Source organism: Orycteropus afer, unplaced genomic scaffold (assembly GCF_000298275.1).
Source record: "Orycteropus afer afer isolate SDZICR_OR568_19922 unplaced genomic scaffold, OryAfe1.0 scaffold00149, whole genome shotgun sequence".
NCBI classification, from domain to species: Eukaryota; Metazoa; Chordata; class Mammalia; order Tubulidentata; family Orycteropodidae; genus Orycteropus; species Orycteropus afer.
Window position 1 is genome coordinate 2,750,524 of NW_006921736.1, and position 13,667 is coordinate 2,764,190.

Genomic DNA, 13,667 nt, shown 5'->3' on the forward strand with positions numbered 1-13,667 from the left:
AAACTGGGGTTTTTGGAATTGGAAATCAGAGAGTCATCTGGAAGGTGGCCTGATTCATGGGAAACATGAAAATCAGTTTTGGACCCTCTGGGATGAACCAGAAGGGGCATGATCACCATAAAGATTATTGTAACAATTAAGATAATGGACCAGAATACAATCGGAAGTGAAGGTGGAATTGGTTTCCGCCCAAGACTCTTGACAGCTGGAGCTTTGTCAAGCAGCAGTCGTAGAGGTCTGGGCATCACCACTTACTGATGAAGATTAAAGACTACAGTTTGCAGTATGGATTACACCTCAATATAAAGAAAATAAAAATCCTCACAACTGGTCCAACAGCTTCACGATACATGGAGAAAAGTCTGAAGTTGTCAAGGACTTCATATTACTTGATTCTACAATCAACACTAATGGAGGCAGCAGTCAAGACATCAGACAATGTAATGCACTGGGCAAATCTGCTGCAAAAGACCTCTTTTAAGTGCTAAAGGGCAATGATGTCTCCTTGGAAGTTAAGGTCCACCTAACACAAGCCATGGTATTTTCAATTGCCTCTTATGCATGTGAGAGGTGGACAATAAATAAGGAAGACCAAAGAAGAGTTGATGCTTTTGAGTTGTGGTTTTGGAGAAGAATGCTAAGAGAACCATGGTCTGCTAAAAGGACTAACAGATCTGTCCTGGAAGAAGTGCAGCCGGAATGCTCCTTGGAAGCGAGAATGGCCAGACTTCATCTCACCTTCTTTGGTCAGGTTACCAGAAGGAACTATTCCCTGGAGAAGGATATCATGCTTAGTAAAGTGGAGGGTCAGTGAAAAAGTGGAAGGCCCTCAAAAAAATGGATTGACACAGTGGTTGCAATGATGGGCTCAGGTATAGCAAGGATTGTGAGGCTGGCACAGGACCAGGCGGTGTTTCATTTTACTGTGCATAGTGTCACTGAGTCAGAGACAACTCGACAGCACCTAACAATAACAACAACAACCAAAGGAGCAGAGTTGCTAATCTAGTGGGCCTGGAAGGTGAAGTTGAATCCAAGGACTGAGAAGCCTCCACTCAGAATCCAGAGGCTGTGGCCAACACCCAGATTCTAGAGGGCAGGGCCATTGTCCAGATGGTCCCAAAGAACAGAGAATTATTTTCAGTCCTTGAGAGCTAATATGAATTGTTCTGCTGGTTTTAGACTTGTTTCTTTCCTGTTATCCCTTCTTTCCCTCCAATTTCTCCTATTTGTCATGGAAATATCTACTTTGTGTCTGTTACACCATTGTACTTTGGAAGCAGATAACCTGTAACCTAGATTTCATAAGTTCATAGATGAAGAGGATTTTGAAACAGGATGGAATATACCTAATATCTCACTTATATTTTATTTAGATGATTCAGAAGGTGAGATTTTAGACTTGGAATTATTATTATTATTATTATTATTATTATTTGTGATTTGGGTGAAGATTTACAGAGCAAATTCACTTTCCATACAGCAGTTCACATATACTTTGTCTCATGACATTGACCACAGTTTACCACAATGCAACAGCTCCCCTCTCACTTCCTCCCCATAGTTACCGCTTCACTGTGTCTATCCCTCCATGGACTCCTGCCCCCTGAGCTGTCTCCCTGTGCATAAGCAGCCCTTCTTTCTCCCATGATTGTTATCTCCAAGGAGAGTATCTACTTGAGGAAAATGTTCAACTCATATGCCTGTCTTTTGTTTGGCTGGAAACCGCAGGTGTGGGTTCAATTCCAGACCTGAAGGGCAGCTAGGGGTCATAGTTTCAGTGGTTCCACCAGGCTCTATCGGACCAGCAAACCTGGTCCCCCCCCTCTTTTTTTTTTTTTCTCCAAATGATTTTGAGTTTTGTTCCACATTGTTCTCCCTCTCTATCAAGGATCTCCTACATAGAGACAGCTCAGGGGGTAGGAGGGCATGGAGGGATGGTCACAGGGAAGTGGTACCTATCAGGAGGAAGTGGGAGAGGAGATGTTGCATTGTGTTAAATTGTGGTCAATGTCATGAGACAAAGTGTATGTGATCTGCTGTATGGAAAGTGTATTTGCTCTGTAAATTTTCACCCAAATCACAATAAAAATAAAAATTAAAAAAAAAAAAAAAGATCTCCTACATAGATCCCCTTTAGACTTAGAATTAATTTAAGACTTTGGGGATGATATGATGGAGTGAATGTGTTTTGCATGTGGCAAGGACATGAATTTTGGGAGCCAAAGAGTGGAATGTTACGGATTGAATTGTGTCCCCAAAAATATATATATTTGGTGAATCCTAGTCTCTATGTCTTTGATTATAGTCCCATTTGAGAAGGGTTATCTGCTTTGTGAATTAGGCATCATTGGTGTAGGATGTATCTTCAGTCAATCTCTTTTGAGATATAAATGAGATTAAACAAGTAAGCAGATATGGTGAAAGAGAGATGCCAACCAACATGAAGATCCCCCACAAATAGAACCCTAAAGCTATCAGAGAAAGCAAGCCTTCTCCTAAAACTGGCACCTTGAATTCATATTTATAGCCTCCTACACTGAAAAAAATAAATTTCTCTGTGTTAAAGCTACCCACTTGTGGTATTTTTGTTATAGCAGCACTAGATAACTAAGACAGTTGGTATGAGCTATTTCTATTAAGTTTCCATTCTTAGGAGCAAGATCTGGTTTATGATGCCAAACTTCAAGCTTTTTTCTACCTGCCAGTCATTCCTAACCTCATCTTCCCTTTCCATCATCACATAATTGTTATCACTGGGGACACTTTTTAAAAGAAATGTTATCCTTAGTAATTCATCTTCTTTGTGATTCCTCACTTGGACAGGGCCAGACAGTGATATATTGAACTGGGAAGAAGAGATCACTGCCGGGAGTGCATTGGGTTTTGCATTTTTTTTTTTTTTTTTTTTAACTCCTCCAGCTCAGAGAGAGTTTCTGCTGCCAGAAATCATCTTAAAATGCTGTCTTCTTTCCCTTTTTGGATGATAGAAACAATTTCTCTTCTCCTTAAAATGAGTTTCAATAATCTACTCAGAGCTCTGACAAACTCCCGAGGGAGAGCAGAAGAACAACTAGAGAGCTGCCACCAGGAGCTTCTCAGCAGGAGACTTTCCCAACATCACCTGGGCAAACATGGGCAAAGGGAATAAGAAGCAAGGCCAGTTTTAAAGATTTCCAATGGAGGGAGAACTGAGAAATCTATGTGCCTGTGACTCTTCTACCTTTCAGATTTGCCTGCATTGGCCAGATAATTACTACCAAAGCAAAATAACCAAACTCACTGCCGTCAAGTTGGATCTGACTCATAGCGACCTCTCCTTGGGTTTCTGAGGCAGTATCTCTACAGAAGTAGGTTGCCCAAACTTCCTTCCAAGGAGCAGCTGGTGAGTTTGAACTGGCAGCCTTCTGGTTAGCCTTAGGCACTATGCCACCAGAGCTCCTGATAATTACTATTACCTGCTAATCTGAAAGAACAATGAAACCCCATATAAGGCTGGGTTTTAGGGTATGAGACTAATGTCTAGGAGATACTTTCCTTAGATGTGTTGTCTACAGACAAAGTGATGAAAGGAACAATACTCTGAAAAACCTGGATAATAAAGATAACCTTCACACTGGCTTGTTCTAATAGGTTAGTTTATATGTCTTATTTGTTGAATTACTGATGCTGTGTGCAATTCAGAAAAGAGGCCATTTTCTAGAGAATCCACAAGCAAAAATGGGAAGCTCCATTTTCTGAGTACTTAAATGACTTTGATTTGAGAGGTGATAGATCATCTTGAAATCATCTTGACTTAGATTGAGATGAAATTGAGAATTGGATTGGCATTGGTGCCAGAGAAAAGTCTCAGAAGCATTTATGTGGCAAATATTATCATTGTGATTTTGAAATAGCTCTGGCGGCATAGTACCTATGGCATTTGACTGTTAACCAGAAGGCTGGTGGTTCAAACCCACCAGCCACTCCTCAGAAAGAAGATTGGGCAATCTACTTCACAGAGATACTACCTCAGAAACCCAAGGAGGGGTCGCTTTGAGTTGGATCCTACTTGATGGCAGTGAGTTTGGGTTTATTTTGTTTGTCTGTTTGTTTGTTTGTTTGTTTGTTTGTTTTTGGTATTAGGATTGAAAAGACAGTTCACTAGATAATCCTTAAAAATGAATGAATAAATAAAAGTTTAAAAGAGACAACTATCTAGTGCCCAGAAAGGGTAATGACAAACCTAACTATTCCCATTCAGTGGGGACAAATTTAGGAAACATTTTAGTTTCCAGTCTTCGCTTTCCAAGCAGTCAGCTGATAAGGACATTAGGTAAATAAAACTTTACAGACAATTCCAGAGGTCCTTGAAAAATTCTATTTCTGTGGTTATAAGAGGCACGCAGGATTTTAATCCTTTTCTCAGAATATGATCAGGTTCTCACTGTCTTTAGTGTGTTAAAGTAAATATGGGTCCCTGATATAGCCAAGAAGTTAAAAATACATAAAAATTGCAGGGGTAGGGGGGTTTGAGGGTGTTGATGGTTAGTGATTTTACAAGCTTAATATATACTACTATACCCAAAACATCCAAGCTTCTTAAGAAGCGTCAAGTTCCATATTATTTGATAGTGCAAAATCCCATGACAGCTCACTTTTCATTTCATTCAGTCATTCATTCATCCATCCATCCATCCAGTACTTGTTATTAAATATTAGCCTGAGAGAGCTGATCATTAGCTAAGTAGAGCTGGTTTCATATTTTTCCTTAGTGGAGGATTCCCTTTGAAAAAAATGAATAATTATTCTGAATGTTAAAAATACAATAACTAGAGTTGTTTCCTCCTTTCCTCCAGTGGAGGTAACTAAACCCCCTTGGAAATACCTAGAGCTCCACAAACCATCATTTGAAAACCTCTGGGCCTTAGACTGCAGATGTAAGTGAGCTTTTTCCTGTCAAACATTTGAATATTTGTATTTTGTCATCACAGGTTGGTAGACCAGGGTTATGTGAGCAGGATGAAATTGAAAGATTAAATTTCTCTGATTGACTGTGGCCAGGTCAGTCACAAATGTAAACCTTGGGAATCAGGAGATTTGGGTTAGATGGGGCCAATCAGACCTTCTAACTGTTGGGGTCCTATGGGCCTCCATTATGTCCACTGAGACCTGGTTCTGGCTCCGCATCTGTGAACCTGAGCTGTAGGTGTAATTGAAGCCATAGTTCAACTTGTCAAGACCAGATGAGCCTGTTATTTAAAGCAACACCTCCCTGGCTTCCAGCAGCAAATCCATCATCTGCAAGCCTGAGGAAGATATGGCCTAGGGTCATTGACTTTATATATACATATATATAAAGCCTTAATGAAAATAGAGCTCATGTCCAGTCTCAGTCACTGAGCCTGCCTCCCCTTTTCAGAGAAGTGCCAGCCTGTGGGTCTGGGTGGAAAAGGAAATGAGCACTGTAGATGGGGCCAGAGGATCTGTGTGCTAGTCCACATGCTGCTAGGTGCTTGTTAAGAAAAATGTTGGCAAGTTTTTAAACTGCCCTTGATCTCAGTTGCCTTATCTGTAAGGAGTAACTATAACCTCACTGGGTTTTACATACAGTGAGCTAAATGTTTATGGTGTTTTTCCATGGTGCCAATTGTGTGGTAAATATTCAGTAAACGGCTAACTGCTATAGTACTATTATTATTGTCCTTGACTACGTGCCTATGTCATTTGTTCTAAGTCTGCATCCTTATATATGAAATGGAGATAATAATGCCAATCCTGTGTCTGTCACTGAGCTATTTTGAAGATTAAATGAAATGTGACTGAAAGTACTTTTAAACTATAATAAGAATATGCCAGACATTGTTCACTGAATTAAATAGCTTGGAATTCCTGTCCATGAGGAAATTATATTCTAGTGAGGGACACTTAGACAGTAAGTGTAACAGATAAGCCAATTATATAATATGCTTGAAAATTACAGGTGATCTAGGGGCAGAAGGTGAGGCAGGAAATAGAGCAGAGTAAGACAGATCATGAATGCTATGTAAGGGAATTAGATTTTAACTAAAGTGGTCAAGTGTTATTCTGATCAAGTGGCTTTTAAGCAAGGATGTGGAAGAGGTGAGGGAATTGTCCAGGGACCTGCTGGAAGAGTGTCCCAGGAGGTACATAGTCACTTGGCAGGGATCATGTTTGCCATGGTCAGGAAGGCAGCCAGTGTTCTTGGAGCACAGGGAAGGGGTCGGGGTGGGGGGGCAGAGCGAGGAATGTGCAGCAAATGAGATTAGGGACATGATGGGAGATAGGAATGTGGATACTTACCCTAAATAACCCTCTTAAGCCAAGTGTCAGACTTCCTTTTGGAAGTTTTTCGCCAGCAAGGAATGACTGCTTGTGACAAGATGCAAAGAGTGTGAACTTTAGGGTCCAACAGATCTGGCCATACTTGTGTGATTCTGAGCAAGTTATTCAATCTCTCTAAGCCTCTGCTTTTCATCTGTAAAATGAAGCGAATGTTTTGTAAAGTTATTGTGAGTTTTATCACTAATGTACTACCAAATAAGGGCCTAATGAATGGCACTGAGCTATAAGACTAGCATGTGATTGTTCCCTTGGTTCATGGGCAGCAGTGCTATGAGGGATGGTTTTTAGCCTCAGGTGGCTGCATTGTTGTCCATACTTTTTAACTCAGCATAGTCACTCAGATGATCTGACATATCTGTCATTGAGTCTGCTGACTTGACTGTAAATCAGATGAGATTCAAAGTACATCTTGGAAGCTCTCATAGGCTTTGTGCTATTTTACATTATAAATGTTGCTCTAATCTTGTATTAAAATCAAGTGATAACTTTAAAATTAGTGGTATTTCCATTGCAGTGTGATTAGCTATTACTGACTTGACTGAGGGCACTTATAGCTGACAATTATAAGCTAAAGCCACCTGATTGCAGGTGGCTGGGTTTAAGAATGTAATTTGTGACTAATCCTGTGTTACGTTAACTCTCATCCCAGTGGTGGGGTTGTGGTGTGTGAGATACTTTTCCCATGATGCAAGTTCAAGCCTCCTTCCTTCCTGCTCAGAATTTTGCAGTGGCCAGTTGTTTCTTCTGTTTTGCCACTTTGCACTTCTCCAACCCTCCCTGTACAGAGTTGTCTGGGTGATCATGTTATCACCTCAGATCACCAAAAGAATGATGTCAGTATCTCCTCTAATGTCCCCCTTTGTGTCTCATAGCACTAAGGCCTCGCCTTGTGGTGGGAAGCCCTCCTCCACTTTAATCTTATCTCAGGTGCACAACAAAACTCAGTTCTAGCTACTCTAATGCCCTGACCAGCTTTTTGAAGAAATGGCGGACTCTAGGACAAGGGCAGGAAGTATACAAGATGTGCAGGGAGTAGTCAGAAAATAAGAAAAGGCTTATACAAAAACCTGAAAACCCTCCAGGACAGTGATGGAGGCATGTCAAAGGAACAGAGGAGCCAACTTAACAACCTCTCATGCAATGGCCAAAGCTAGAATAATTTGAACAACAAAATAACATAGTATTGCATTATAATCCAAAGTGTAAAATGAATATCCTTAACTTCATACACTGATATAATAAATAAATGATAGAATACATTAATGGGGAAAAATAGACTAATCTCCCATGCAGAATAATTTCAAATAATTTATATAGATTCCCTGCCCTCAAGGAGGTGGGGTATTCCTTAAGTATGGGCTATACATACTGACTTTCTTCCAATGGAAGGGCAGGGAATAACTTTACAGGGGGGAAACCTGAAAAATACTGCCTCAGCCAGGTGATCAAGGTCAACGTTAGTAGTGATGTCATGTTGGTAGTGTTTATCCTAACCCCAGTCTGATCATGAGAAAAATTTCAGATAAATCCCAGTTGAGAGACATTCTACACGATGACTGTTGTTGTTATGTGCCATCGAGTCGGACCTGACTCATAGCGACCCCTCCTTGGGTTTCTGAGGCGGTATCACTACAGAAGTAGATTGCCCCATCTTCCTTCTGAGGAGTGGCTGGTGGGTTTTAACTGCCAGCCTTCTGGTTAGGAGTCAAGTGCCTTAGCCACTATGCTACCAGAGCTCCCCAATACCTGACTAGGACTCTTCAAAACTGTCAAGGTTGTCAAAAACAAGGAAAATCTGAGAAATTGTCACAGCCAAGAGGAGCCCAAGGAAACCTGGTAACTAAATGCATTGTGATATCCTGGATGGAATTCTGGAGCAAAAAAAAAAAAGAAGACATTAGATAAAAATTAAGGATTTGTGAATACAATATGAGTTTCAGTTAATGATAATACACCAATATTGATTTATTCATTATAATTAGTTTACCATACTAATGAAAGATGTTAAAAGGAAGGGAAATTGGTGTGAATATATGAGATATATTTACAGTTTTTCTGTAAATCTCTGTAAAATAAAATAGAAGAATTATATAAAAAACAATGCCCAGGTTTCTCAGATTGTTGAAACCCTTTCACTTCATCACCACTCGCTGAATCTCTACTCTTCGACTCATAATTTAAGAAGGCTTCCAAATTGTTCAACAAGGAATGAGTCTCCTCCTCTACTATGTCCATAACTTGATTCTTAATCATGATGTTTATTGTAGTTAATCCACTGATTCATTAATCCATTCAACCAACAGGCATGGCACATCTATACAGGTGTGGAGGATAGAGCTGGGAGGAAACAAGCAAAGATTTGACTCCTTAGAGGTTAGAGTTTGGCTGCACTCAATTACTAACTCCATAAACAGCTACAACTGTAGGAGGAAATACATGTACAGCTTGTAAAAAGAATGAAGAACTGGAAAGTGTGGGGTTATTCTCTAAGGAACTGGCCTTTGTATTAAGTTCTGAGGAGTTAACTAAGTGAATATATTTGTTTTGGAAGGATTGGGAGATAGGAGAAATTATTTCAGGGAAAAGTTTCTGAGGCATCACCAAGCTATAAAATGTCAATGTGGCTGGATATTATTATCATAGATAACATGTACTGACAATGCTAACCCCTTTACCAGTGTTATCTTAGTTTATCTCACAACTCTATTATATAGGTGTTATTATTATTCCCATTTTACAGATGAGGAAACTGAGACACTCAGTTAGCAAGTGACAGAGCTGAGATTTGAATTGAAACAGGCTGGTTTGAGAGGCCACACTTCCTTCCCATTGCATTTCTAATCTGTATTGAGTTAGAGGTTCTTGGGAATATTTCTTTCCTATTAGATAGGGTTTCTTAACCTCAGTACTAATGACATTTTGGACTAGATGATTCTTTGTTATGGGGCTGTCTTGTGCATGGTAGGGTGTGAGCAGCATCCCTGCTCTCTACTGGAGATGCCAGTAACACTTCCCCACAGCCAGTTTTGATAGTCAAACATCTCTCCAGAAATAGCCAAATAACTTGAGGGAGGGTAGCAAAATTACTTCCCTACTATCCCCTATTCTCCTCCTCCCATTGAGAACCACGGTGTGGTTTTTGGGGGACGGGTTGGGGGTGTGTGTCTTGAGTCTTCTCTTCTTCCTCATTCCCTCCCTCCTCTTCCCCTCCTTTTTTTTTTTTCTTCTTCTCAATGTTTCTTAAGTATTCACCAGATGTAGGATATACACATATTCCTAAAAGTTTATAACACAGTAATTTTATGTAGTGTCTGCTTAACATATGCTTGCTGAGTTTCTGCCAACTGAATCCCAAATGCCAAGAATCCAAATGTTATGGCCCCATTCCAGTCAAATAAGAACATTCTTCCTGAATTCAAGCCTTGATATCAGGAGAGCTAATTCCTGTTTTCTGGTCACTTGAGAGTGTCATTTGCATCCCTGGAGAACTGGCTTAGCTGATTCCCTCAGGCCTGAAGACCCACCTGAAAGCTCACCAACAGTGCTTTCGACAGCTCAGCGACTCACCTGCTCAGACCCTAGCAGAGCATGACATGCATTAAGTTGCCGATAAATGCTGATGAATGCATGGATGAACTGTCACAATTAAATGAAGTCGTATGCCTAAGTCTGCCATTCAAAACACCATTTAAAGTCTTTACCCATTTTCTCTGGCGATTCTTTCATTTTGTGAATAAGATCTGGATTTGCAGAAAGCAGCTCTGGGAAATGACTCCTGGACTAGATTTTCTATTCAGCCCCCTGGAGAGTGGGAAGGCAGTGGAAAGGACAGCTGATTTCCAATTTCTGGGCAGTTTTTCTGCCGCTGGAAATTCCGCATCAGCAGAACATCAGTTGCTTATCATTAGTGAGAGCTCAGAGAATCTTAAATGTGAAGATAATACAAGAGAGAGCTCCCAATATATAATGCATTAAATTAGGCGCATTTTTATTCTATGCGTTAGCTCTAGCTACTCAGGGCTTCACTGCCTGTTGGTACACGTACAGGCTATTCGTTGGTACTCTTCGTTGCATTCAAAGTGTAGCACTGTAAAACCTGTCTTTTCCAAGACAGTGGGAGAGAATCTCTTAGTAATTGACTTCCATGGAAACAAAGTCTATCATTTCTATCCCTTGACCTAAGCTCCCTCTCACCTCACTCCCACAGGCCTGGTTAGATATTTTGAATAACTACCAAGTTATTTCTCATCTGTGTCCCTTTTCTTTTTCTCTCGCCAGAAGGAGGGACGTGTGAAGTGATTGCAGCACACAGATGTTGTAATAAGAATCGCATTGAGGAGCGGTCGCAAACAGTAAAGTGCTCCTGTCTGCCTGGGAAAGTGGCTGGAACAACCAGAAACCGACCTTCCTGTGTCGATGGTAAGGAGCTGGTTTTGTATCTCTCTCTAGGTGTTCTTCCAGGTGTTTGCTATACATTCTGTATTTTCTTGTTTCATCTGAATGTGGTTCAAGATAATGAAAAGTTAAACAATTGCCAGCCCTCTGTAAAGTGTCTGAATTCTTGTTTTTCTGCATTTTGGATTCCTAAATGAGCCCTGTTTTGTGTTTTTTAGAGAAGACTAAGGTAAAGGAATTTTTTTCAAGTCAAGAAATTTGAAGGCTCAGCTCCTTTGGAAGGTTATTTATTTTATAAAAACATTTACAAAAATGTTAGGGTCCATATATAATGATTATTATGATAATGCTAGTAATGTAAACAATAACTTACATTCATTCAACAACTATTTAATAAGCAAGTAACATATACCAAGTACTGTTCTGGGTGCTTGAGATACATTCATGAAAAAATAGAACTGCCTTGAGGATTTACCATATGCCAAATATTGTGCTAAACACTTCCCATGAAATATTTCATTTAATCCTCCCAATAATCCTGTAAGGAAATGTATTAGTTATCTACCACTGTGCAACAATTACATCAAAACTTGGTCGCTAAAAGCAGCAAACATTATCTTGCCCTTTCTGTGGGTCAGAAATTCAGCTTAGATGGGTGGTTATGGCTCAGGATCTCTCATATTGTTATGGTCAATATCAGAAGGCTTAACTTTTGTAAGTTGCTTTCAACTCCACTCATGGAGATCTTATACATAACAGAACAAAATGTTGCTTGGTCCTGCCCCATCACGTGATCATTGGTATGAGTGAGTCACTTGTTGCAGCATGGATAGTTGCCAAATGCCTTAGGTGCTAGTGCATAAAATTATTTTGAAAAAGTGGTACTCAAAACTTGGTTTTAGAGTTAATCAAACTGAGTTCAATAGTCAAATTATCATTTATTAGTCATAGGAACATTGGAAATTTTATCCCTTCTAAGCTTCAGTTTCTTCATATGGTAGTTAAACTTCTATGTCAACTTAGCTGGGCCTGGTTGAATGGTTGGGCAGCTGGTGGTAGTTAGAGGGTTAGAGAGAAACCTAGAGGGTTTCTCTTCTAACACTGTATCAGACAATATTCTGTTGTGATTCATAAAGTTTTCCTTAGCTAATACTCAGAAGTAGATTATCAGACCTTTATTTCCCTAGTCTGTCTTAGGAAGCTCCTCTGAAACCTGTCTACCATGGGTGATCCTAATGGTCTTTGAAGTACCAACTGTATAACTTTCAGTATCACAGCAACACGTAAACTACCACAGTGCAACTGACTGATAGACAGGAGTTGGAAAACCTTAAATAGTTCTGCTTAACTGGTGCTGGAGGATTGTTTTTAAGATGACTCCCTCACACGACTCATGGCATGTAGACTCAATTCCTTACCATGTGGATCTTTGCACGGGAACTTGGTGTCTTCACAGCATGGCAGCTGGATTCCTCAGTGATCCAATAGAATAATACAGACCTCACAGTGCCTTTTATGACCTATCCTCAAAGTTATACTTGATCATTTCTACAACATCCTTTTGGTTACAGAAGTTAGTCCTAGTCAGTCTGCCAGGAAACTGTTGTTGTTGTTGTTGTTGTTTGCCGTCGAGTCAGCCCCGACTCATAGTGACCACTCCTTGGGTTTCCGAGGCAGTATCACTACGGAAGTAGAATTGCCCAATCTTCCTTCCGAGGAGTGGCTGGTGGGTTTGAACCACCAGCTTCTGGTGAGCAGGCAAGTGTCTTAGCCACTATGCTACCAGGAGCTCTAAGACACTTGACTGCTCACCAGACGGCTGGCGGTTCAAACCCACCAGCCACTCCTCGGAAGGAAGGTTGGGCAATCCTACTTCCTTAGTAATACTGCCTCGGAAACCCAAGGAGGGGTCGCTATGAGTCGGGGCCGACTTGACGGCACATAACAACAACAACAGCCAGGAAACTACAAGGGCTTAAATATAAGAGGGCAGTGATCATTAAGGGTCATCTCTACAGGCAGAGAGACTCTCCCCCTCATCCTTATTTTAAAAATGAAGTGTTTTGGGTGCCTAAAGCATTTGACTGCTAACCAGAAGGCTGGAAGTTCAAACCCACCAGCCACTCCTTGGAAGGAAGGTTAGGCAATCTACTTCCATAGTGATACCACCTCGGAAACCCAAGGAGGGGTCACTATGAGTTGGATCTGACTCAACGGCAGTTTGGTTTAGTAGTGCCACTCTGACAAAAATATACCACAAATGGGACAGCTTATACAAAAAAGGAAATTATTCTCTTACAGGTTGGGAAGCTGGAAATCTGAGTTCAAAGTGCCAGGCTCTAGGGGCTGTGTGAAAGGTTCAAAGTACCAGGCTCTAGGGGCTGTGTGAAAGTCCCTTGACTTTGGGCTTCAGCTCTGCCTCTTGCTCTTTGCCCACTGAAGCTAGAGGGATCTCTTCACTCAGGCAGCTACTGGCTGCTGAGGCTAACAAGCCCAAGATCGACAAGTAAAATGGCACAGTCCCGATGCTACCAAACAACACAGCAGGCCATTGATTCAAGTCCACTGAAAGTCCCAGGATTGGCAGATCATAGCAGGCTGCTGAACAACAACATGGCTACATGCAAGGTTCAAGTGTGCCATAAGCTAGAGATCATTCCCAAAGCAGCTGGATATATAGGGGAAGCAAACCACATCCCTAAAGCAGCAACTCAGCTGCTTATGGTAGATCTCACCATGGAGTTGATTGCCAGTCTCATCATGGGGAATAACTACCACCAGCTGCCCAACCACTCAACCAGGCCCAGCTAAGTTGACATAGAAGTTTAACTGCCATATGAAGAAACTGAAGCTTAGAAGGGATAAAATTTCCAATGTTCCTATGACTAATAAATGATAATTTGACTATTGAACTCAGTTTGATTAAC

General features: G+C 40.8%; 1 protein-coding gene across 1 annotated transcript in view; it reads left to right on the top strand.

The window, feature by feature from the left end:
• The window catches only part of TAFA1 (TAFA chemokine like family member 1), a 328,271-nt gene that overhangs the window by 89,215 nt on the left and 225,389 nt on the right, over positions 1-13,667 (top strand). Inside the window, exon 3 of the mRNA XM_042781678.1 lies at positions 10,624-10,764. Coding sequence (XP_042637612.1) covers positions 10,624-10,764 — 141 coding nt within the window. The remainder of the gene's footprint in view (positions 1-10,623; positions 10,765-13,667) is intronic.